At 55.4% G+C, this 21267-nt stretch overlaps 7 protein-coding genes across 7 annotated transcripts; 3 read left to right on the forward strand and 4 right to left on the reverse strand.

Annotated features, from left to right (window-relative positions):
* Positions 1 to 1585: 1585 nt before the first annotated feature.
* N656DRAFT_781422 (uncharacterized protein) lies at positions 1586 to 5117 on the forward strand. The gene is made up of 2 exons (XM_064815579.1): positions 1586 to 2853; positions 2910 to 5117. The coding sequence occupies exons 1-2, from the start codon at positions 1911 to 1913 to the stop codon at positions 4706 to 4708; spliced, it is 2742 nt and encodes a 913-aa protein (XP_064668219.1). The 5' UTR covers positions 1586 to 1910; the 3' UTR covers positions 4709 to 5117.
* Positions 5118 to 7973: 2856 nt separating this feature from the next.
* N656DRAFT_194517 (uncharacterized protein) lies at positions 7974 to 9190 on the forward strand. The gene is made up of 2 exons (XM_064808839.1): positions 7974 to 8272; positions 8363 to 9190. Exons 1-2 carry the CDS (start codon positions 8157 to 8159, stop codon positions 8940 to 8942), a joined length of 696 nt encoding a protein of 231 aa, XP_064668220.1. The 5' UTR covers positions 7974 to 8156; the 3' UTR covers positions 8943 to 9190.
* On the reverse strand, positions 9091 to 10929 carry N656DRAFT_781425 (uncharacterized protein). Its single transcript, XM_064815580.1, has 3 exons — positions 10334 to 10929; positions 10037 to 10257; positions 9091 to 9962 (listed from the first exon to the last, which is right to left on the reverse strand). Exons 1-3 carry the CDS (start codon positions 10496 to 10498, stop codon positions 9404 to 9406), a joined length of 945 nt encoding a protein of 314 aa, XP_064668221.1. The 5' UTR covers positions 10499 to 10929; the 3' UTR covers positions 9091 to 9403.
* Positions 10930 to 11453: 524 nt separating this feature from the next.
* N656DRAFT_756876 (copper-translocating P-t) lies at positions 11454 to 15312 on the reverse strand. The gene is made up of 2 exons (XM_064813132.1): positions 14839 to 15312; positions 11454 to 14755 (listed from the first exon to the last, which is right to left on the reverse strand). The coding sequence occupies exons 1-2, from the start codon at positions 15276 to 15278 to the stop codon at positions 11827 to 11829; spliced, it is 3369 nt and encodes a 1122-aa protein (XP_064668222.1). The 5' UTR covers positions 15279 to 15312; the 3' UTR covers positions 11454 to 11826.
* A 110-nt stretch (positions 15313 to 15422) lies between these two features.
* On the reverse strand, positions 15423 to 16943 carry N656DRAFT_781427 (glutathione peroxidase). The gene is made up of 2 exons (XM_064815581.1): positions 16420 to 16943; positions 15423 to 16338 (listed from the first exon to the last, which is right to left on the reverse strand). The coding sequence occupies exons 1-2, from the start codon at positions 16460 to 16462 to the stop codon at positions 15878 to 15880; spliced, it is 504 nt and encodes a 167-aa protein (XP_064668223.1). The 5' UTR covers positions 16463 to 16943; the 3' UTR covers positions 15423 to 15877.
* Positions 16944 to 17590: 647 nt separating this feature from the next.
* Positions 17591 to 19090, forward strand: N656DRAFT_713309 (FAD dependent oxidoreductase; the record flags this gene model as incomplete). The annotated part of the gene is made up of 3 exons (XM_064811884.1): positions 17591 to 17627; positions 17702 to 18655; positions 18723 to 19090. The coding sequence occupies 3 exons, from the start codon at positions 17591 to 17593 to the stop codon at positions 19088 to 19090; spliced, it is 1359 nt and encodes a 452-aa protein (XP_064668224.1).
* Positions 19091 to 19932: 842 nt separating this feature from the next.
* Positions 19933 to 20916, reverse strand: N656DRAFT_756885 (aldolase; the record flags this gene model as incomplete). The annotated part of the gene is made up of 1 exon (XM_064813133.1): positions 19933 to 20916. The coding sequence occupies one exon, from the start codon at positions 20914 to 20916 to the stop codon at positions 19933 to 19935; it is 984 nt and encodes a 327-aa protein (XP_064668225.1).
* Between the last annotated feature and the right edge of the window lie 351 nt (positions 20917 to 21267).

The following is a 21267-nucleotide window of genomic DNA, read 5'->3' on the forward strand; positions in this document are numbered from 1 at the left end:
CAGTACAGTACAGTACATACTGATAACGAACCGAGCAGGAGTTTTTGGCGAGCGGAGCATACTGGGACCCTCCAGGGGTAATGAGCTGGGGTACAAGGGCCAGAGAGTCACCGTCAACTCGACCGGCCCCATGTTTGAGGGCTAAGCGCGCCGAAACAGCGGCCAGGAACGAAGAGTACCGGCTTGGGTTGTGATTGATGGAGCCAGTCTTCCATTGCCCGACAGCCGACGCTTTAACTTACACGCTAGGTAAACAGGTAATTTCACTAATCCGGGGTCTGTTGTGTGTAAGTGACTTGCGGTCGCGTGAGCGTGGCCGAAATGGCGGACATCGAGCTCTCTCGGATTCCAATCGCGAAGAAAAGATTTCCACTGATCATCCGGAAACGACCCAATCACTTGAACTGCCGCCGTTTCCCCAGTTCGTTTCCATGTGCGAGGACTCAGGCTGTCATTTCCAATTCATGTCCGTTTCTATTTCCTCTTCGGACTTTCCGTGACTGCCCTTGGCCCGAAAATGTCGAGTGCTGGGAAAATCGTTCCTGCCCTGACGTTCATGTATTAAGTGGTTGCTGTATGTGCTGTAATACAGGTATGTATCTTACAGGGACAGTACTGTACTGTACGATAATCAAATCTTTCTGCCTAATCGGGTCTTGCTTCTCCTCACAAGGAAGCCCCAGTTCTAAACCTCTCAATCATCTCGTCTTTTCGACGAACCGCAATTTTCATCGCTGTGTACCGCACTCGGCCCGTTTTGAGCAATTGATGAGCTTGCCAGCGGCCTCGGCACCAACATCACGCTCTCGTGGTTTGCCAGGGCGCCGCCACAATGACCAGGTGCATGCAAGCTCCCTGGCAAACTCCGTCTGGCGACCTGGCCTCGAGCCTGCTCAGAGTCAAGGCTCAGGATCATTCCTCCCAGTTTCCCCTCCTCTGGTCATGAAGTAATCAGGTAGGTGTCTTACTAGAAGCAGGGAAATCACAGCATCACTTCAGGGTAACCATCCACCCACTACAACCTCCTAGTATACAGCAGGTAGGTCTGGGTGTTCTGTGGTACCTACTGCTTGCCAGTTTTCTGCAGCTGCCGCTTCCTCGATCCACCAATCCGCCAGTTTTTTGTCCCGAACCCTACAACTCCACGGGCAGCAGAGCAGATGATGGGCGGCAGGGCGGTTCTTCCGTACGGTCTTTTACCGTCCCACTCTGTCACGATTCGGATCCGCAAGTTGCGGCCCCCGGCGAGCTGGTGAATGGCCAGGGTTCTTTTTTGTCGATGAATTTGGGTGTGGGACTGACGACCCACCCTCGCCTGCCCTCGCCGCCCTGGCTCCCAGCCGTTGCACCATCCTCCCAAATGCAAGTACGGAGTACCTCCTTGTATTGTATGTAATGTATGTATGTACTCCGCACAGTACAATACAAACACACAGAGCGAGGTACCCTACTACCCTTGTCCTGGGTGCTGGATAGGGGAGGGGGTGCTGATGAGCATGGGGCACTGACATGGGGCTGCATGCACTTTCTTGCCTCTGCCTCGCAGCGGGAAGCTTGTGTCTCTCGATTGATTAAAACAAAGTCCCTCTTGACTTCACCCTTGCGCTGTCTGTCGTCTCTTCTTGCTTCCCCTTTCCCCGTTCTCACGTTCCATTGCCTCTCCCCGCACAACGTGTGCTATGAACCCCGAGTCTTTCCATATTAACGGCTATTTACCCACACCAGTCAGTCCCTGCCCACCGAAGGGCAGACCGTGTCTTGGATAGCATTCGCTCTGTTGATCCGCCCCTTCGGATCAGATCTGCCCTCCCTCCCCGACGGCCGTCTAAGGCGTGGAACCGGCGTTGCAGAAGCGAAGCTGCCGGTCCCTTACCTACTTTAGCCGCCAGTTCTCGCCCACCGTCTTCATCATGACTGCTCCCATAAACACGCCCTCGACCTCGACAGCAAAGGATGCCGCCTCGGCCCGGAAGCGGAGGAGAAGGGCGCCAGCGGGAGGAGCCGCAGATGACTGCTTTACCTGCGCTAAGCGGAATGTGAAATGCGATCGGAGGAGGCCTTACTGCTCTCAGTGTTTGGAGATCGGGAACGAGTGTTCTGGCTACAAGACGCAACTAACATGGGGCGTCGGCGTGGCAAGCCGGGGCAAGCTGAGGGGGCTGTCGCTGCCCATTGCGAAGGCACCGCCAGTGAATTCGGCCAAGGCCGTCAAGTCGCCGACAGCGGTAAGGCCGCGGACCGGCTCAACGGCTTCCACAGGCCAGTGGACGGTCGAGCAGGATGATCGAGCCGTCGGGGACGAAGGAGACATGCGCAAGAACCGGAAGCCGTCCGTGCCGTCCCTCCCGCCACCGCCCTTCCACCACTATGATATGTCGCACATGTCACCCACCGAGGCGGCGCCGCCAGGCTGGACGCACATCCCTTTCTCATCGAGCATGACTGCAAATGATGGTTCGAGATTCTCGGCGGCTCCTAGGTTAGGACCTCTTCACATTCCGGTTTCGACACCCGGGGACATGATGTCGCGCGACATGATCCATACGCCAATCGACTCGATGAGCGATGTTGACTACATGTCGCCTATTGCGCACTCATTTCCGAGAGACGACGGTCTCCCTTCGTTTATTCACAGCCCCATCGTCTACGAGGGTTTCCCCACTCACACGTCCCCTGTTCCCCAGAGCCCGGTGGCCGCCATCATGATTGAGCAGTCTCGGTCCCAGGCACCGTGTCCCAGCCTTGTTTACGCTCCCTCCGAACCCGCCTCGAGTCTCCAGTCTCACATGTCTCATGTAGAGAGCCTGGAAGCCCAGTTGAGTCGCAAACTGCCCCACGAGTGCGACGTCTTGGGTGAGTTTCGCCGCCCACAACGCCCAGTGCCGCTGACGCTGACCCCAGGACTCAAGTCCCCGGGACACCCGACCTGGACACATACAGCTCAAGCGCCCAGTCTCACGGGCCGTTCTGGTCTCACTCAAGTGCCGACGATGAGTCCATTTCACAGAGCGCCTCTGACCGGAATCCTGCCCCGTGGCCAGGAACCTTTCCGTCACAGCCGCCATCACCAGTCTTGCAAGTGAGCCCGGATCTTATCACCAAGATGCCTTTTTTCATGGATTATTATGAGAAGACGATATGCCCGAGTATGGTATACATCGACGGACCCAGCAACCCGTTCAGAGAACACATTCTTCGGCTCAGCACCAGCAGCAGGAGCTTACAACACGCCATCTGCGCGCTTGCGGCATGTAATCTAAGGATGAAGCGAAGACTCAGCCTTGGACACCATGGCAGGGATATGAGTGAGAAACGGCTAGACATGGGCTCGATGGACGAAGGATGCGATGGGCAGCCTGGAGACCAGTCGCTCGCCGAGGAGTTCCAGCACCGGAACCTTGCGGTCCGTCTGCTCAACGAGCAGCTGAACGACGCCGAGAAATCGACACACGACTCGGTACTCGCCACTATTCTGCTGCTGTGTCACTACCGGATGGCTGAGTCGGGAATCGCGAAATTTCAAACGCAGTTTGCGGGCGTCAAGAAGATCCTAGGAATGAGGCGAATGTCGCCGTACCCGCCCTCTAGAGATTCCGTCTGGATGGAGGCGCTATTTACTTATTTTGACGCGATATCCGCAAGCGTCAATGACCGCGAAGCACAACTCAACACATCATTCTACGGCGTCCTTCCTGACGCACAACTACTACCTCACGGTGCCGAGAATCTCGTTGGTTGCGACCGCGAATTATTCAAGTCCATTAGCAAGCTGGGCAGATTGAACCTTCTCTCCCAGCACCGCCCTGTACAGAACCTCCTCTCTTCGGCGCCCCTTCCCCGCATCACTGCTTCCTCCAGATCGGAGTCGCCTCTCGGCCTTCCCTTTAAGCCACCTCCTCTGCTCAGCTTACCGGATCACTCTCACAGCCTGTTTGGCGGGCCTCCACACCCCATCAACAGCAGCGTCCGGTTCGACGGCAACGGCTTCAATGCGGGCTTCGATGACGAAGACATGCTCAACTCGGCAGCGGCCGCTCTACACTCGCCCACGACGTACGACGATCCCCGCAGCATGTTTTGGCGCGAGTGGAAGGAAGCTCGGATGGCGCTCCAAAGCTGGCAATTCGACGCCGCCCGCATCCGCGCCTCGCTGGCCACCCCGCTACCGCCGCCCTCCTCCTCGGCGTCTTCGCACATGTCCCCGCCGCCGCTGTTGCCGACAAACGCCCAGGTGCGAGACCTGGGCTCGCTGAGCGAGGCTTTCCGCTACGCCGCGCTGCTCTACACGGAGCGCCTCGCCAGCCCCAACGTCCCGTCCAACCACAACAACTTCCGGAACCTGGTCAGCCAGGTCGTGTACTACGCCACCAGCCTCGAGGCGGGCAGCGCGGCCGAGAAGTTCTTGCTCTGGCCGCTCTTTATCGCTGGCAGCGAGTGTGTCAACGAGCTACAGCAGAACATTGTCCGCTCAAAGTGCAGGGAGATAATGGCACGCAGCGGCTACATGAACAACTTGTCTGCGTTGGAGGTTCTGGAGAGGATATGGGGTGGAGCTGCCGCTAATAATTGTTCTACTGGTGCTGGCAGCGGTGAGCATGGCGGGCATGGGCATACCGATAATCGAGGCGCGATGGGCAGGGGCGGACCATTCAACTGGGCAAAGTGTATCGGCGGGCCTGGGGTTGATGTTGAGTGGATTATGTTCTGATGGGCTGTGATATTGTCTAATGTTTACGGCAAATGTCTGATGATTATTGGGGTTTACGATGGATGGGATTGGGGACATGGGGAATATGTTAGACACCGGTACACGGGGTGTGTAGAGGGGCGATGCTCATGTATGTGCGCTGTCTGTCTTGTGTCTGTTTTTTGGTTCGAGATTTGGAGCGGGATCTTCCATCTCTGATTTCCCCCTTTTTCTTCATCATGTATCATGTAGTATGCATACCCTGGAGTGTTTGGGGCTGGCATTGCTTACAGGGGTTTTACTTTGCTGTCCAGGCGCAGGTATACGGTTCGCTCCGCCATAGTATGTAGTAGGTAGTCCATACTTGTTTGGGAATCACTGGAAATGGTGCTATACATGGTTCCATCGCTCAAAATAAAGATGTCTTCACCATCTCTCTCTACCTACTTTGGTGAACTTGTGAACCCTGTTTATGCCTGACATTACATACTTTGGACCTCGGTTTATTATGCCTGCTCGGTACTGTACTTGTACCTCGGAAGCACGCCATTTCCTTACAACTGCCCGTAATTTTACCTTATGTTATGCTTTGCTATGCATATTGTTCTATCTCTAAGGCTGCCCGGCACAGCGAGACGAGACGGAGAATCTAGCCCGAAAAGGAAAGGTTCCATGTTCATGGGGGAAGCGAGCAACGCTTGCTGCGCGTTTTATCTGTGTTTTGCTCGTTTTTGTTGAGCTTCCAAAAGCGTTCGCTTCTTCCGGGTTGTATATGTCCTCGGCACCCGTTTATGCTTATCACTGCACGGCTCCCAAGCCTCCCATCCGATAACTATCGCGCAGGCGAGCGGCTCGATCCACCGACGTGGAGGTGCCAAGAGGAGAGACGCAAAAAAACTCACTGTATAAAAGACCGCCATTCGACGGATCAGACGACCTCCTGGAAAGCATCAAGGGTGGATTTGCCATTGTTGTATCTGGACAACACAGGGCCATCCGCGTCACTTCCGGGACCAGGCAGGTACTGTAAGTACTAGGTCGGTAGGGTATGCGGAAGGTGAAAATGTCCGTCCATGAAGAAGTGCGTCCAGATGAACAACAACACAGAAAAGGCTCTTAGTACTAGGCAGTACTTAGCACACGCGGATGGGTGCAGGTGCAGCTGCAAGGACTGCTCTGCCCCGGTTACATGGCCCCAATGATACGGTTGCTAGGCTCAGTAAGGAAGGAAAAAATTGAAGTCTGGCTGTGAAGGGCTGCGGGAGATGGCTGACAACGCGGGGGCGGGAAGGAGCTTTGCGTCGGCTTCGGCTGTAGGTTATCGACCGTAATAAGCTCGATGGGAGGGCCCCGGCGGGATGAACCTAAGGGGGTCTCGGCTACGGCGGAGGAGCGACCGAGCCGCTGCGGCTTGCGACGGCGAAGAGATCCCATCGTCCGGATGTGCGAGGATGGGCTTGTTGGGCAGCATTGAGGTTTACGAAAAAAGATGGCTGTGATAGTGCTCGATTACAACCCTTTGCTTGGACAAAGGCGCTGGCACCTACCGAATTCGAACTGAGACTTCCCCCTATTTTTCAGTTTTAGTCAAGTCAACGCAGGTCTCTGAATTGCACTTTCACAGAATACCTGCTTTGATGTAAATGACAACGATACACCGCTTACACGTCACTTACACCCGCTTATCCCAGTACCAAGTAGCATAAGACCTAAGCATTGTTCTCAGAGGAGAGGAAGCTCGTGTTGGCCTCTTGCCTGTACAATCCTTACTACCCAATGGAGAGAGTCGTGGCGTCGAGACAACATCTGAGATTTACTTGGACGTTGTTTCTCTAATGGTAGCTACATCTTGTAGTTGAGTTTACGCCTTGAGAACGAGGCAGCCTCCTCTTGCTCTGCCCTCAGCCTGACACCACCTTCACCTTGTTGCATCTACCCTGTTGGCATCCCAATGGTCGACATCACGGTTCGCGAGATATGTCTAGGACTCAGTAGGTTGCCAAAGGTCGCCGTGGTACTGATAGGTTGGAATGGAGAGTACTAGTAGTAGTTTGGCAGTAGCCGCGGGCTGTGAGATGAGAGAGGCCGTTTGTAAGTCGTGTCACGGCAATCATAGACCGGCTGTTCAGCCCGGGCAGTTTCCACATTCTCAGGCGTTTTCCTGCTCCGACTTTGGTAGCATATGTATCCGCTTTCTTCAACCGGTCACAACTACCCAACTGCTTGAATCCAACAGACTGCTCCCTTTTATTAAGCAAAACATGGAAAGACCCTGACACATACGACCATACCTACTGGAAAGCTCGGGATCCCGTCCGCTCTCCCCTAGATAAACCAGTAAGGGCCAGATTAGTAGTTGGGTCGGTGACGACCAGCGAATCCCTGGTGTTGTATGTTTTTTTCTTCCCGGCAATTCCGCTGCATGTCCATGAATTTTCCATCACTATCCCGGCTTTCCCCTTTTTTCTCTGTTCCCCAACTGTATGGGATGAGCGGTTATAGGCTCTTGAGTAACGGCTATGATCGCCTAAGCAGGACGAGGAACCGCAGCTTAGAGAAGAAGAGGGGGGGGGGGTTTTACTGATCTGAACGGTATGGGTCGGGCTTGCCAGATGCTCGAGGCATCTAGCGAGGGAAAGAGCAAGGCGCGCAGAGAGACTGGTTCGAGAGACAGTCCAAGTGTTTAGAATACATCCCCATCGCCTCCCATGGGAAAACACGCACACGAGTGTGCCTTCCATTGTTGTCACTGCCGGAATCGTTCCCGCTACGTCTTGCTCCAGCGAATGACTTTGGTAGGGACTCCGGCCGTGCCATGTGGTTTGCGGTCCGAGGATCGGCCGGAGGAGGCTGTAGATTCTGAGTCTCGTACCTTCTTCAAGTCGCGGGCTCGAACAGCAGCTGGGCTCCAAACTTCGGGAGTATCACACATGCTTCTGCAGCCTTTCACTGCCACCACAAATTCATCCATATCCGGATATGAGTGCTGGGTATCCCGCCTTGCCGAACCCGATTTCACATCTCATGGGTCATGTTCAATAAATGTGGAGGAGGAAGCAATCCTGAGTTACGGAGGTACTGACAAGGACCCAACGGGGATCAACTTTAAAAGTTAGAGCTGACCAGGGGCTGACACCGGCCTGAAGCACCGTTGGAAACCGGCAGTGTAATTGATAGGGAGCAGACCAGAAACTATATAATTGTCAATGGTAATTCTGCCTATGTACTCCGTAACTAATAAAGGGGGACTGCGACTCATCAAAATTCAAGACGAAGTCAACTCCTAGGTAGCCAATGGCCAACTGGCGCTCAGCTGTCAAGTGTCGGCCGGTTCAGCCGATAAGCGCTCAAGCAGCCCACTTTGCTATCGATAACCATTGACCCCAGAAATTTTGGAACCTCAGCAGCTCGCCCTGGATACTGATATCGTTTTCACGTCTAATACTAATACCATATTCTCACACACACAATGGGCCGGGAACTGCAAAAGCGGAAGCGCCGCTCGTCCCGCGCGACAGTGCGCATGCCCAACCGGCGCAAAAAGGCTTTAAATCCAGTAGGCAACGGGATCATTGCCAAGAACTGGTTCGTTCTTCCCTTTTGACTTGCCTCCTCACCTCTCCCGTCTTCCCTCTTCTCCTTTCCCGCTAACAGCAGACACTAAAAACTATATAGGAACAAAAAGGAGACCCTCTCACAAAACTACTCGCGCTTCGGCCTCGTCGCAAAGCTCGGCAAGACAACAGGCGGCACGGCGCCCGGCAACCGCGCGACCCTGACGGCGTCCTCCCACGACCCGCTGGCCGTGCAGTCAGCCGATCAGGGCTTGCTGAAGGTCAGCGAAGTGAGGGTGGAGCGCGACAGCCAGGGCCGCATCACGCGCGTGCTGCGCGGCAGCAATCCGCTCAACGACCCGCTCAACGAGCTCGATGATGATGATGACGATGACGACGAGCCGCAGCAGGAGGGGGAGCGGCAGGAGGATGGGGCAAGAGAGGGAGGAGAAGACGACGGCGAGGGCCAGAGGGCGGCGAAACCCGAGGTTCTGCGCGCGCTAGAAATGGAGGCGAACAGACCGACCGAGAAAGTCCCGCGGAAGCAGAGCGAAAGGGAGCTCGAGTGGCTGAGGCGGCTCGTGGAGCGGCATGGGCAGGACGTGGCGGCCATGGCGAGGGATATGAAGCTCAACCCCATGCAGCAGACTGCGGCGGACATTGGGAAAAGGTTGCGGAAGGCGGGGTTGTTGGCTTCGTAAATGCGGTAGGGCAAGAGGAGGAGGGGGAGGAATGGCATAGGACAAAGGGGCTAGACATTGGACTGTGGAACTGGAAAGGGGTATAAGCTATGTTTGTCATGTTAGGTATGCATGCTGGCGTCTGGCGTTTTGGACCGGGAAAGGGTCATATAAAACCGATGAAAATTTTAAATCATCCATGTTTATGGTATCACTTCTCTGTTCTATCAAGACGCCAGCAACACCGCAAGATAAGAAGCCAAGCCCGCTGTCCCAGTGTAGCCCGGCCGGGCATAGGAAACGCAGAAGACGGAGCAAAAACCAGAAGCCCAAATACTAAACCAACCCATCCGGCCACCAACCCGTGGTTCTCCTGGATCCCATCCGACATAGTCGTCTTTCTGCACTAACCAACCACGTTTTATGTGCGCCATCGAACATTATACTCTACCCTTTAAACCAAACCACGTCGTTGAGCCCTACTACCTCTCAATCCGATCATAGTTCGCCGAGGGAAATGTCACGGGATGCGTGTGATCCTCAAACTCATCAGCCGCCGACGGCGCCGCGTACCGTCCCCCAGCAGCCGACACTCTGCCCGACTGGTACTCGGTGTCGTGATCAAACGGGCTCGCCGCCGCCTCGTGCGTGCGGAACGGGTTATCCTGGTAGCCGCTCACGATGCTGCTGCCGCCGACCTGGCTACCCCCTGCCCCGCCGTACGGATCCGAGTAGTCTGACCGCGCGGGACCACCAACGACGCTGCCACCGTACGGGTCCGAGTAATCCGATCGCCCGGCTCCTCCGGGCCCGCCATACGGATCGTCATGGTCATGGTCATGATCGTGGTCGTGGTCGTGGTCGTTCATGTGGACGGGCGCGTACGCCTCCTCGTCGTGCGGCGCAAGGGAGAAGGCGGCCTTGTCAGGGTCGATGTTCTGCGCGGGGAGTTGCGCGCGGTCGTAGCCCGGCAGCCGGTTGTTCCATTGGTAGTATTTCAGCGTCCAGATGCTGAAGAAAGTGGTTACGCAGAAGAAGAGGCTATTGTTATAGGTTGCTGATGTTAGTGAAACGGGATATGATATGGTCAGAAAGCTAAGGGGCGGCAGGCATACAAGACGAAGAATCCCAGGCCCACGATGGCCTTGCTAATGGCGCAAGCCGTGCCGCAGAGGTTGGCGGTGTTGTAGGCGGCCTGGGTAGCGAACGCGGAGAGCCAGATGACTGTGAAGACGGCGTCCACGATGAGCATGGCGTGCGGCTCGGCAATCTTTCGCGTGCGCGGGAATCGGGGCGCCATGGTCAGGTAGATCCAGGCTGGTACCGAGAGGAAGAACTGCTCAGGGACGATGCGGTTAGTTTGCGTTCGGGATACCATCTACCATGTAATTGAATTGTGTCGGCGTACGCACCACTGCGAAGGTCCAACCATTGTTGCCCACAATCCTTGCATCTTGTGCTCGAAACACGGCGATCTCGAGACACCACAATACGAATGCAAAGAGAACCTGGGCAAGGTGGAAACCCAGCTTAAAAGCTGGTATCCTTTCGGCATCAAACTCAAAGTCCTCCCACATGCTGTTCGCCGGTCCGATGCGCACGTATGCCTCCCACAGCTGGAGATGTTTCTCTCAAAGGTTAAAATCGTGCCTGGCGGCTGGCAGGCTGTCAGATGTGCAGTGACGTCGACACTGATTGCGCGCCCGAAGAAATCTCGGTAGGCAGATCACTCTCGAGGGACAAAGGCTAGTAAAACAGCGACAGTAAGGTAAGGACAAGAGCAGAAATCAACACAAAGCATCAACTATCAGTCGATCTTGAAAGGAGGTAGAGGACAGCGAGCGAGTGCGAGAAAGTGAGAGACGGGCGGTTACGGATTCTCAAACAGGTCAGCTCGCAAGGGTTCCAGGGCAGGGACAAAAATGCATCCTGATGGATCCCAACACAGCCGCCACGATTTTGCCCAGGCGACGGCTATGCCCCCCGGTTTTAGTGGAGGGATTATCAGTTACACAGGCTGCAGAGCCACAACAATGACGCTTTCCGAACCCAGCGAGCCCAGAAACCGTTGGCCTCTGCGCCACGGGTGATAAATGCCTTCTCTCATCCAATCAGTTGCCCGGCATTTCCAGCCTTGAACTCTGGGGTTGCGGCTGCCTCAGTTCATCCCGAAAACTTAACAAAGCCGTGCTGACGGCGGCCTTTGGGCGCTAGACCGAGGTGCTGCCGACACATTTAACAGTTTGGGATCAAGATGCGCCAGGCAAACATCATGAAGCAGTCCCTAGTGATGCTCGCTTGATACCGCCGCCGGTAGTTCCAGCCGGGTTACATTGCACTAACGTCAAGTGCAGAACATCGGCTGCCTTGGCAACCGCGCGTCAAACTACATTGCGTAACATCTAACCTACTTGATTCAGCGCATGCATAACTCGGGAGATCATTCAGGCTGTCAGCAAGGGATAAATTTTAACGTAGGTCTTTACCACACGAAGCCCAATCATGGCAGCTGACGACGCCAAACAGCGGCATCAAAATAGCTCTAGGAACTAGAAACTGGCGTACAGTAGTTTCGGCGCAGCCATGCCGGGAACTCGCGTGGCTTGCCCGGAATGAAATGGCCCCGTCCGGATTCGGGAAAGCAGTGCGGCTGCGGCCGGCCGGGGTTTTCTATTGACATATCTTGATCCATCCCGATCCGAGGCCGATTCCCCGTTGCCGTATCTTTCTCCTCCCAGCCTCCCTGCATCCGCATTATGTCAAACCCTCCCTTCGCCCTTGGCACAATACATCTCCCAATTTCCCGTCAAGATGAGTCTACGTCACCATCAGAGTGTGCATTCCTCGCAAATCCTTTGATGCCTCCAATTGATGTGGCCAGTCCGGACCCCAGCATTCAAGAGCTTCAGATCTTGGACCATCGCAGCATCACGGCGGCCGCAATAACCGGCAGGACGCTGACAAGCTCGCCCAATCCGGCGAACTCGGGTGGGATCCTCGCGCTGACGCTGACAAATGCGCCCGCCGCGAGAAGAATGGCAAACAAGTTATAAACGAAGCTCCAGCCAAAGTTGAAGGCGATTCTATGGATCGACTTCTTGCTTACGGCAATCATCGTCAGGATCCCGCCAAGGGCTGGACGTAAAAGGACCACATCGGCCGCCGATTTGGCGACGTCGGTGCCTCCTTCAGACCCATTCATGTGCACCCCAATGGTGGCTTGGGCCAGTGCAACCGCATCGTTGGTACCGTCACCACAGAATATAACCACTGGCTCCGCTGATTTCTTGCCGTTGCTCGGAGACGGAACGCTTTTTAGCAGAGCCTGCACGTACGTTTGTTTGTCCGCCGGCGTGCAGCGGGAGCGAACGTTTGACTCGGCAATATTCAACCGGGCTGCGACTGAGCATACGGCGCCATCGTCGTCGCCCGAGACAATGTGGACCGATACGCCGCAGTCAACCAATGTATTAACCGTCGAGGCGGCATCAGGACGGATCGTGTCTTCGAGGCCGAAAACGGCAGCCACGGAGCCATCGACGGTGAAGCAGAAGGCGGTGTGTCCCTCTGACAGGATTGACTGTACCACCGCATCCGACCCAAGGCCGAGCCAGCCAGAGTTGCCTGCTCGGAGAGCCCTCCCGCAGTCCGTTGCGGTGCCTTCGACACCCCGTCCAGTCAGCGTCTTTTGATTGGTCACTTGGGAAGGCCTCACTCCTTGCGCTTGAAGGTGTCTGACTACAGCAACGGAGACGGGGTGCTTGATGCCCTCCAACAGGCCCAGGAGCAGCGCTTGGTTCGCATTTTGCTCGTTGCTGCTGTACCACTCTCGTACCACACTCGGTTTGCCCTCCGTAATGGTGCCGGTCTTGTCAAACACAACATGCGACGTCTCGTACGCGACCTCGATAGCCCCGGCCGATTTGAAGATTACGCCTCGCTTAGCGGCAACACCTCCGGCGACAACGATCACCATCGGAACTGCGAGGCCAATCGCGCACGGGCACGATACAATCAGGACCGTAATGGCGAAGGTGATTGCTTGAATAGTAGCTTCCCGCCCATATTGCCCGCGTATTTTGATTCCGATGGCGATCCAGATACAAAAGGTTATGATCGTCAAGGTGATAACGACCGGGACGAAGTAGCTCGCGACGCGATCTGCAATATCCTGGATTTTCGGCTTCGATAGCTTGGCTTGGTCAACCATGCCGGCGATAGCGTCGATTGTGTTATCACCAGGGAGTCGTGTCAACCGAACATACAGGGTTCCCGAACCATTGACTGATCCAGCAATCACTGGAGACTTGGTATACTTCTCAACCGGCCGGGACTCTCCGGTAATCATGGACTCATCAACTTCAGACGAGCCAGAAACCACCGTGCCATCGGTCGGGATCCGCGAATCAGGAGGGACTTTAAAGACATCGCCGTACTGAAGAAGCCGGGCGTCAATCTCGGTTTCACCATCGTCGGTCACTAGCAACGCAGTTGCGGTTTGAAGGGACCGGATGGAGATAGACTCCACAGCCTTCTGCCGGGCGAACGCCGCCGTCCATCGGCCAACCATGATGAGTGTGACGAGGAGAGTGCTCGTCTCGAAGAACTCGCCTGTCGACAGCGGTTGGTTCGAAACCTGGTAGCCGAACGAGACAACCGAAAAGATATAGGCGGCGCTGGTGCTCAACACAACAAGCAGGTCCATTTCGATGACTTTTGAGAACACGAGGGCTTTAAATGCCTTTGGGTAAAAAGGACCGGCAATGAAAAACTGAACGAGGGTTGCAAGGGCGAGGGATGCGGAGCCATACTCGAGGTGGCGCTCGGGAAGAGGGGCCCACGCCATGACCAGAACTGGGACCGTAAGGCAGATAGAGAGCAGAGTCATGTAACCGAGATGGCGGACGTGCTTGCTGCCGGTTTCGAGCGTGGGATCTGGCCGCAGCGGGGCAAGACTGACTGGACCACCACCCCATCCGCGTGTGATGAGATCTCTGGCTCCGACGATTTTGGCATCGAAATTGACGGCAACGGTCTCCTTATCCACGATCGTGATGCTCGTGACCCCGTCGGGCCAGTGTTGGTCGACAAAAGCAGCAGCATCGCCGTCAGGAACGACAATATCGAGGTTCGAACCACGGTTCATGACTCTCTCGCATTTGAACTCGGTCGTTCGCTCAAGATACTTCATGATTTCAGCCGCAGATGCTGCACCGACCAGGTCAAACTCGGCTCGAGAGAGGAGAAGAGAAGTCTTCAAATTCCTGACAGACGGATGAGTGCCGAGAGTGCGAACGAGCTTGGTCTCGCAACCGGTGCAAGTCATTCCTGATATGCTGAGAATAACATGCTCTTTATCGTTGTATGGCAATACCTTCTCGAGGTCGGTGGCATGAGCTGTGCCGGAGACGGCTGCCTTCTCCTTCTGAAGAGGGACGCAGCCTCGCTCTTCCGCACAGCAAGCATCGGCCGGAAAGACTTTCTCGACGGCGGATTGAGACTTGCTCTCATTCTCGTTGCCCGGGCAGCATACCCGCCTGGAATTTGGTTGCCGTTTCGCGGAGCAAGCGTCTCTACTGGCACCGCTCGCAGCGCAGCATGAGTCGACAGAAGCACACGAACGGGCCACTGTCTCCTTGGAGCGACGGCGAGCGCTCTTCGCAGACGAGGGACGTTGAGGGCTGCAGCAAGACTCCTGGCCAAGAGCGATCAGGGCACGACAGATACAGCCGAGAGCCTCCAGCCGTTCAGCGTACGTCTTACGCACGCTACGAACATGGTCGGCACAAGGCTTGCCATTGCTGCCTTTGTGGCAGTCAAAGGTTGAGCCGGAGCTGGCTGACGCTGGGAATCGATGATGAGGTTAGCAGAGAGTGGTTGCGAAAGGCGTAGGGGGCTGGCCGGCTCACCAGGCGACGTAGCAAGGTCGGGTACATAGCTGCCACAGTCGCGCAGCGCCAGGCGGTCCAGGCAAGACTGATCGCAACATGGAGCGGGTTTGCCCTCGCAGCAGCTGGGCACGGTCGTGTCATCGGGCTGTGTTAACTGCGGCTGGGAGCAGCAACCCTTGTTGCAACCGGATTCTGTAGGGTCGGGAATCGAGTAGCCATCGGGACGCTTTGGATCTAGCACAGAGCAGCAGCCCTTGTTGCAGCCAACCTCGACGGGTTGAGGAGCGCAGCAATCGTTGTCAAGCTCAGTTTGAGCTTCACTTTCGACGCTGCCTTGACACTCTTCTTCCTCCGGGGCGTCGCAGCACTTGTCCTTGCACTGAGCCTCGGTCGCTATGGGCGGGGACGGCTCGCGGACCGTAGAGTCCGCTGCAGGGGGTCCGCAGCAACCGGAGCCGCAAGCCATGTTTTGCGTCTATGAGATTTGTGTTGATCCTAAATACTGGGTAAGCAATTCCTGGAGTAAATGGATGAACTTGGTTTCTGGAGAGTTGATGTGGCCAACTGGGCGTGCAGTAGTCTACACTTACCCCGCCAGTTGATTCTCGCCCTCAAAGCCATACTACCTTAGTAAGGCACGTTACTAGCCTACTAGGTATGTACCTAAGGTATGTTTACATGCCTCACTGTGCCAAGAATTACTTCAAGGAGCTTAGCACAAGAGTGACAAAAGAGTCGGTCACAGTGAATAATAAGTGAAACATCAAGAACTGTGCTCCCGCGCTGGTCAAATGAAACAGTTAAGCAGCGTATTACCTCCTGGCCGCCCCTGTATCCCAGGACTCAGACCAAACCTACCTATCTACTATGTATAGATGGATAGGTAACAATCTTCCAGCCAAAGCTGGATGCCACAAGTGGGTAGAGGATATCTGCTTCGCGCCCTCATAAAGCCATCGTGTGAGCTCTCAACCTCGTCACTCCCAGCGCCACGCTTCCTCATAGACATTAGACCCAAACAACAAAAACCACACCACCTCTTACAACACCTCTTACAATGCGGCCTTACTTCTCCAACTCCTCCAAAATGGTCTTCTCCAATGACTCGGGCTTCGTTGTAGACGCCCACCTGCCCTTGACCTTCCCATCCTTGCCGATCAGAAACTTTTCAAAATTCCACTTGATCATCTTCAAGCCCAGAAGGCCAGGCTTTTCGGTCTTGAGCCACTGGAAGAGTGGGGCTGCACCATCCCCGTTGACGTTGACTTTTTGCATGATGGGAAACGTCACGCCATAGTTGACCTGGCAAAATTGCTGAATCTCCTCGTCCGTGCCCGGCTCTTGCCCGCCAAACTGGTTGCAGGGGAAGCCGAGGATGACAAAGTCGTCTGGGTGCTTCTCCCGCACCGACTTGTACAGCTTCTCAAGCCCCTCATACTGCGGGGTGAAGCCGCACTTGGAGGCCGTGTTGACGACTAGGACGACCTTGTTCTTGTAGGTTGACAGTGGCACCTCTTTGCCCGTCTCTTGAGGAGTTGTTAGCACTAGAGTCACTAGACTTAGGATGGCATGGCTGGCTCTTGCAAGGGGAAGGGCGGTCAACGTACTGTCGAGAGGTTTGAAGTCATAAAAACTGGTTGCAGACGCCATTGCTGCAAAAGCTCTGTGGGGAACTGTCCGAAATGCCCAGGGTTGTCTCACAAGTCCGGTGTGGCGCTGCGTCAATGAATGCGACCGGCGAAGAGGCAGCAATACGGTTGTCGGTACGAGTCTTGCCCTCGATAGTCTCGTGCGTGAAATTGGCGATGCTATCTGGCGTGTGGCATTCATGGACGGTGGGAGGAACAGCATCAAGAAAGAGGAGCGTCCGTCAAGACTCAAGGGAGGTTTGTTACCATTTAAAGATGGACCTCAGGTGTGGCCGTGTGGGGCCGGTCAACCTTCCCAAACCGATTCCCGATCATGCTCTCTGGACCCTACTGCCACATCCGGGAGATCCCATTGGCGCCCGATCAAGGAAATTTTCAAGTTACACTCAGGATCTCGAGGTGAGCCGGGTCCTGCCGAAACCTTTCATGGGACATTGCAGTCAGTCCTGTACAAAGCAGTCGCCGCAGAATCTTCTGGTGGTGATATGGAAAGCGCTGCCTGATGTACTAATTTAGATCGATCCAGTACTTGTGCTTCGTACAGACATGTACTGTACAATTATGGAACTTGCAAGATCCCTGTCATGCGGCGACGTTTTGGCGAGAGGCGCTATGCTTTCTATGTTTGATCCCCTTGCCAATTAAAAAGCTCATGCAATACTGAAACACAGCCTCTACTGTGGATGTAGTCAGGTAGTGTACGCCGACCTTGAACCTATGAGCTTCATGTCGGAATGAAGACAACTTCATCCTTTGATCTTTCCGATCAACTCGCGTTGGGAATGACGGCGCTACAGTCAATTCATGACGCCGCCATGCCATGTGAAAGTATCCCCACTCACAGCAAATGAGATCAACAGAAGAAGCTTGGGCCAAGCAGCGGGGTTTTGATCTACACCATGACAGCATCAACCGGGCCCACCGGGGACCTGCAGCAGCAACTTACCTCATCAGCAGCATTGCAATTGCGGCGGGAAGCGACTGGATCGTCCTGTCTAGAGAAGGCAGCTAACATAGAGCGATGGTATAGACAGCTTTGGTTTAGAAGGTGCCTTAGCTATCATAATCCATTCTCCAATCCGCGCAAACCTACCTTCATCTGTTGGGAGCCGGGGACACAGTCGCAATCATGGATGCGGTACCAAAGAAGAATATCGTCATCGTTGGTACGTTGTTTCTCTGATTCAAACTTTCTCCCCCCTGCCAAGAACTGAAAGTTTAACATTCTATACTCTTCCAGGCGGCGGCATCATTGGATGCACCACAGCCTACTTTCTGACTCGCCATCCCAAGTTTAACCCCGCCCTGCACACCATCACCTTGCTTGAAGCCACGGCTATTGCTGCTGGCGCATCCGGTAAGGCTGGCGGTTTATTGGCTTTATGGGCATACCCTGGTTGTCTTGTACGCCGATCGTACGAGTTGCACCGGAAACTCGCCGCCGATCACAATGGCGCCGAACGTTGGGGGTACCGCCGCGTGGGATGCGGAAGTCTGGAGGCAATAGTCAAGACCACCGACATTAAACCAAGGGCGTACGAACCAAAACCGCCTCTGAAAGGGGGGGAAAATGGGGTGAATGACGAACTTCCCATCCAAAGCGTTGCCACGGATCAAGAAGAAGACAGGGACTGGGAGAAACTCCCCAAGCAAGACGAAAAAGCCGCGGACCTGCTCAAGGAATCTCCGTTACCATCAGACCTAGATTGGATAGATGGCAGTCTAGTTCAATACTACCAAGAGATGGGCCGACCCGGGTGCACAGAAACCGCCCAGGTACACCCCTTCCATTTCACCACCGCCCTTGCGGAGCTCGCGCGAGAGAAGGGTGTCGACATTCGGTTGCGCGCCAAAGTAACCAAGATCAACGACGATAAGTCCGATGGTGTGCAGAGCGTCGAGTACGAGGACCGGGAAACAGGGGAGACACGCACCATCGACAATGTCACGGACGTGGTCGTGGCGGCAGGGCCTTGGACGGGCAAAATCCTCCCGCGAACCCGAGTCGAGGGTTTGCGCGCCCACAGCGTCGTGTTTGAAGCTGACGTCTCCCCTTACGCCGTCTTTACCGACATTCAGCTGCCCCCAGACTATGTGCCCGACCACCGGGCCGCCAAGAACCAGAAGCGTAGACACAGGGGCCATGTCGACCCGGAGATCTACGCGCGCCCCAACAAGGAAGTCTACGCATGTGGTATGCCTCCTCCTATCCCTTCCCATCCCAGACGACAGGCTAACATTTCATCCTTCCAAATCACCAGGCGAACCCGACTCGTCAATACCCCTCCCGCCCACGGCCGATCTCGTCCAGACGGACCTCGCGCAGTGCGACGACCTGATAGCCTACATTGGCACAATCTCGCCCGCGCTGGCGTCTGCTCCGGTTAAGGCGCGACAAGCCTGCTACTTGCCGCGGCACATGCGTTTCGGGGAGGAGCGGGGGCCCCTGATCGGCCAGACGTCTGTCAAAGGACTGTGGGTTGCTGCGGGGCACACCTGCTGGGGCATCCAAAACGGCCCCGCGACGGGGGACTTGATGGCCGGTATGATCTTTGGGGATGTGAGTGACGATTGGGGGCCCGACCTGAAAGATTTGGAGAAGTTGGATCCGAGGAGGTTTAAGGTCTAGGGGGTTGTTTGGGAGTTGAGCCTCCGGTGGCTGTGACTCCGAGATGGTCTGGCGGTCACCCGGCGACTGTTGACTGATGAATGCATATACTAACCAGGCTTTGAGTGGCCAAGAGCAATCTTAACCCATACATGCTCGGTTGGGGAAGAGAAATGGAATACATACTGCATGTGGGTTTTCGAGAAAGGCGTTCAGACTAGAAGTGGCTGGCGGTTGCTAGAGACAAGCGTCTGAATGATGAACATGATGCACATACTGGTGTTCTCGTTATCTTAAAGAGCCGATGTGGAACCAGGTTGGTGGAAGATTGGCCCTGAGAGGGATGGGAGGGCTGCACACGGGCAAACCTCCGGGATTGAAGGTTGTGCCGGATCCATGGGCCTCGAATATCTGGTACCGAATACACCAATTAATGAATTTCACCACAAAACAAGTGTTTCGTTTTGAGAGTCTGAGAGATCATGTACGTTATATGACAATGTTCCGCTCCCAGTCAGTATGTAAAATGCCTTGAGCCTATTCGTGGCTTGTAGAACCTCTTCGCAGGCCAGGCATATAAACCACTGCCTACCTTGACTTTTTCCCCCAAAATTCTGATTGGCTACAGGTCCCCTCAAGCCACTCAAGGGGCAGAAAGCTGGCTTTGGCAAACAATAGCACCCTCACCCTCATATGCATGATATATGGATCGTCCGCTCGAGCCTTTTCCGTCCAGTGATTCGCCTTATCACAGGCCATCACACCCCTATTCTATCTGCCAGCATCCTAAGCTGCTGGTAACAAGATGGAAGAACCTCCAAGCCTTCGCTCAATGAAGCGAATGGGAGCAACCATAGTCGTGGCTACAACGACTTCTCCAACTCCATCACCTCCCTCACGCCCTCCTCAATAGCCGTCACGCGGGCCTTATCCAATCGCTTTAGCGGCCGCCGCGGGTACCCGCCATAGCCAAAGTAGCTCTGAATTGCCTGCTTGGTGCCAGCAATGGCGGACTTCGTCAGGACCCAGTCGCCCTTGGAGAGAGTGCGTTGCAGGGCAATGGCCTCTTCCGTCTTGCCCTCCGCATACAGGTTCCAGACCTTGACGCAGACCTTTGGCATGACGTTGGCGCCGCCGGCAATGATGCCACTGCCGCCGCTGGCGAGCGTCTGCACGGTGAAGTCACACATGCCGCCAAACGCCATGTAGCCGGACCCCTCGGACCAGGGCGTCTTGGCGTTTGTTGCCAGCGCCACCCGGGTCAGCTTCCCTGTGTTGCCGCATGTGAACTTTGTGCCGACGATGTTGGGGTGGGCAGCCAGTCGGATGAGCAGGTCCGAGTCCATGTCGATGCCGGCCACGGCACCCGGGTAGTTGTACAAGATCAAAGGAAGCGGGCTCTCGTCGGCCACGGCGACAAAGTAGTCGTGGATGGCCTGTTCGTCCATCAGAAAGCGGAAGTAGGACGGCGGCAGTAGCAGCGCGTAGTCAGCGCCTGCGCTCTCACCGAGCTTACACAGCTCGATGGTCCCACGCACGCTGCCCTCGGTGGCCCCGATGATGATGGGTGTCTCGGTGAAGCCGGCCGCGTCTAATGCTTCCCTGGTCGCCCTGGTCACCGCCACCTTCTCTTCCCGGGTGCAGTGGATTGCCTCTCCGTTGGAACCCATCGTAACGAGGCCTACTAGGCCGTCCCTGACAAGGCGTTCGGCGTGCTTTTTGATGGTGGGGATGTCGAGGTCCTCGGTCTCCGAGTCGAAGAAAGTCATGGTGGGGGCGTATATGCCACAGGGAAGAGGCCTCCGAGCGGACGGCCGGCCATTGGCATTGCCATTGGAGACGGTCATGATGGTTCGAAGAGGAGGGACACGGCGAGCAATACAACCGGAGCTTGGGGGTAGAGAGGAGGGAGGGACACAAGAGGTATATAAAGCACGTGAGGGGGTCAAATAATGGAGGGTGGGAGAGAAGAATGTTGTGAAAAAGGCAAGACGGCTGTTTTTGAAGGAAAGGGAGGGCCGTAAAGCGGACAACAGCCGTTCCATGACCTAATAGGAACAACCCAGTGGGGTCCTGAGTTGTCACAGGGTTCTATTTGAGTCTTCCGTGAAGTACCCCAACCAGGCACTGGCCTGTGAGGGTCGGTCTTGCCCCGGATTCGGGGATTTGAAGCGGGAAGGGGAGGGAACCTGGAACCT

This window comes from Canariomyces notabilis, assembly GCF_033297395.1.
Source record: "Canariomyces notabilis strain CBS 508.74 unplaced genomic scaffold N656scaffold_18, whole genome shotgun sequence".
In the NCBI taxonomy this organism is placed as follows: Eukaryota; Fungi; Ascomycota; class Sordariomycetes; order Sordariales; family Chaetomiaceae; genus Canariomyces; species Canariomyces notabilis.

Coding starts and splice junctions, on each gene's coding strand:
- N656DRAFT_781425 (XM_064815580.1), bottom strand. CDS start 10,498: ATGTGGGAGGACTTTGAGTTTGATGCCGAAAGGATACCAGCTTTTAAG. Junction 10,258..10,333: donor ATGGTTGGACCTTCGCAGTG/GTGCGTACGCCG, acceptor GTCCCTGAGCAG/TTCTTCCTCTCGGTACCAGC. Junction 9,963..10,036: donor GGCCTGGGATTCTTCGTCTT/GTATGCCTGCCG, acceptor CTATAACAATAG/CCTCTTCTTCTGCGTAACCA.
- N656DRAFT_781427 (XM_064815581.1), bottom strand. CDS start 16,462: ATGGCGTCTGCAACCAGTTTTTATGACTTCAAACCTCTCGACA. Junction 16,339..16,419: donor TGACTTCAAACCTCTCGACA/GTACGTTGACCG, acceptor CAACTCCTCAAG/AGACGGGCAAAGAGGTGCCA.
- N656DRAFT_194517 (XM_064808839.1), top strand. CDS start 8,157: ATGGGCCGGGAACTGCAAAAGCGGAAGCGCCGCTCGTCCCGCGCGACA. Junction 8,273..8,362: donor GGGATCATTGCCAAGAACTG/GTTCGTTCTTCC, acceptor AAAACTATATAG/GAACAAAAAGGAGACCCTCT.
- N656DRAFT_756876 (XM_064813132.1), bottom strand. CDS start 15,278: ATGGCTTGCGGCTCCGGTTGCTGCGGACCCCCTGCAGCGGACTCTACG. Junction 14,756..14,838: donor TATGTACCCGACCTTGCTAC/GTCGCCTGGTGA, acceptor AGCGTCAGCCAG/CTCCGGCTCAACCTTTGACT.
- N656DRAFT_781422 (XM_064815579.1), top strand. CDS start 1,911: ATGACTGCTCCCATAAACACGCCCTCGACCTCGACAGCAAAGGATGCC. Junction 2,854..2,909: donor CCACGAGTGCGACGTCTTGG/GTGAGTTTCGCC, acceptor CCAGGACTCAAG/TCCCCGGGACACCCGACCTG.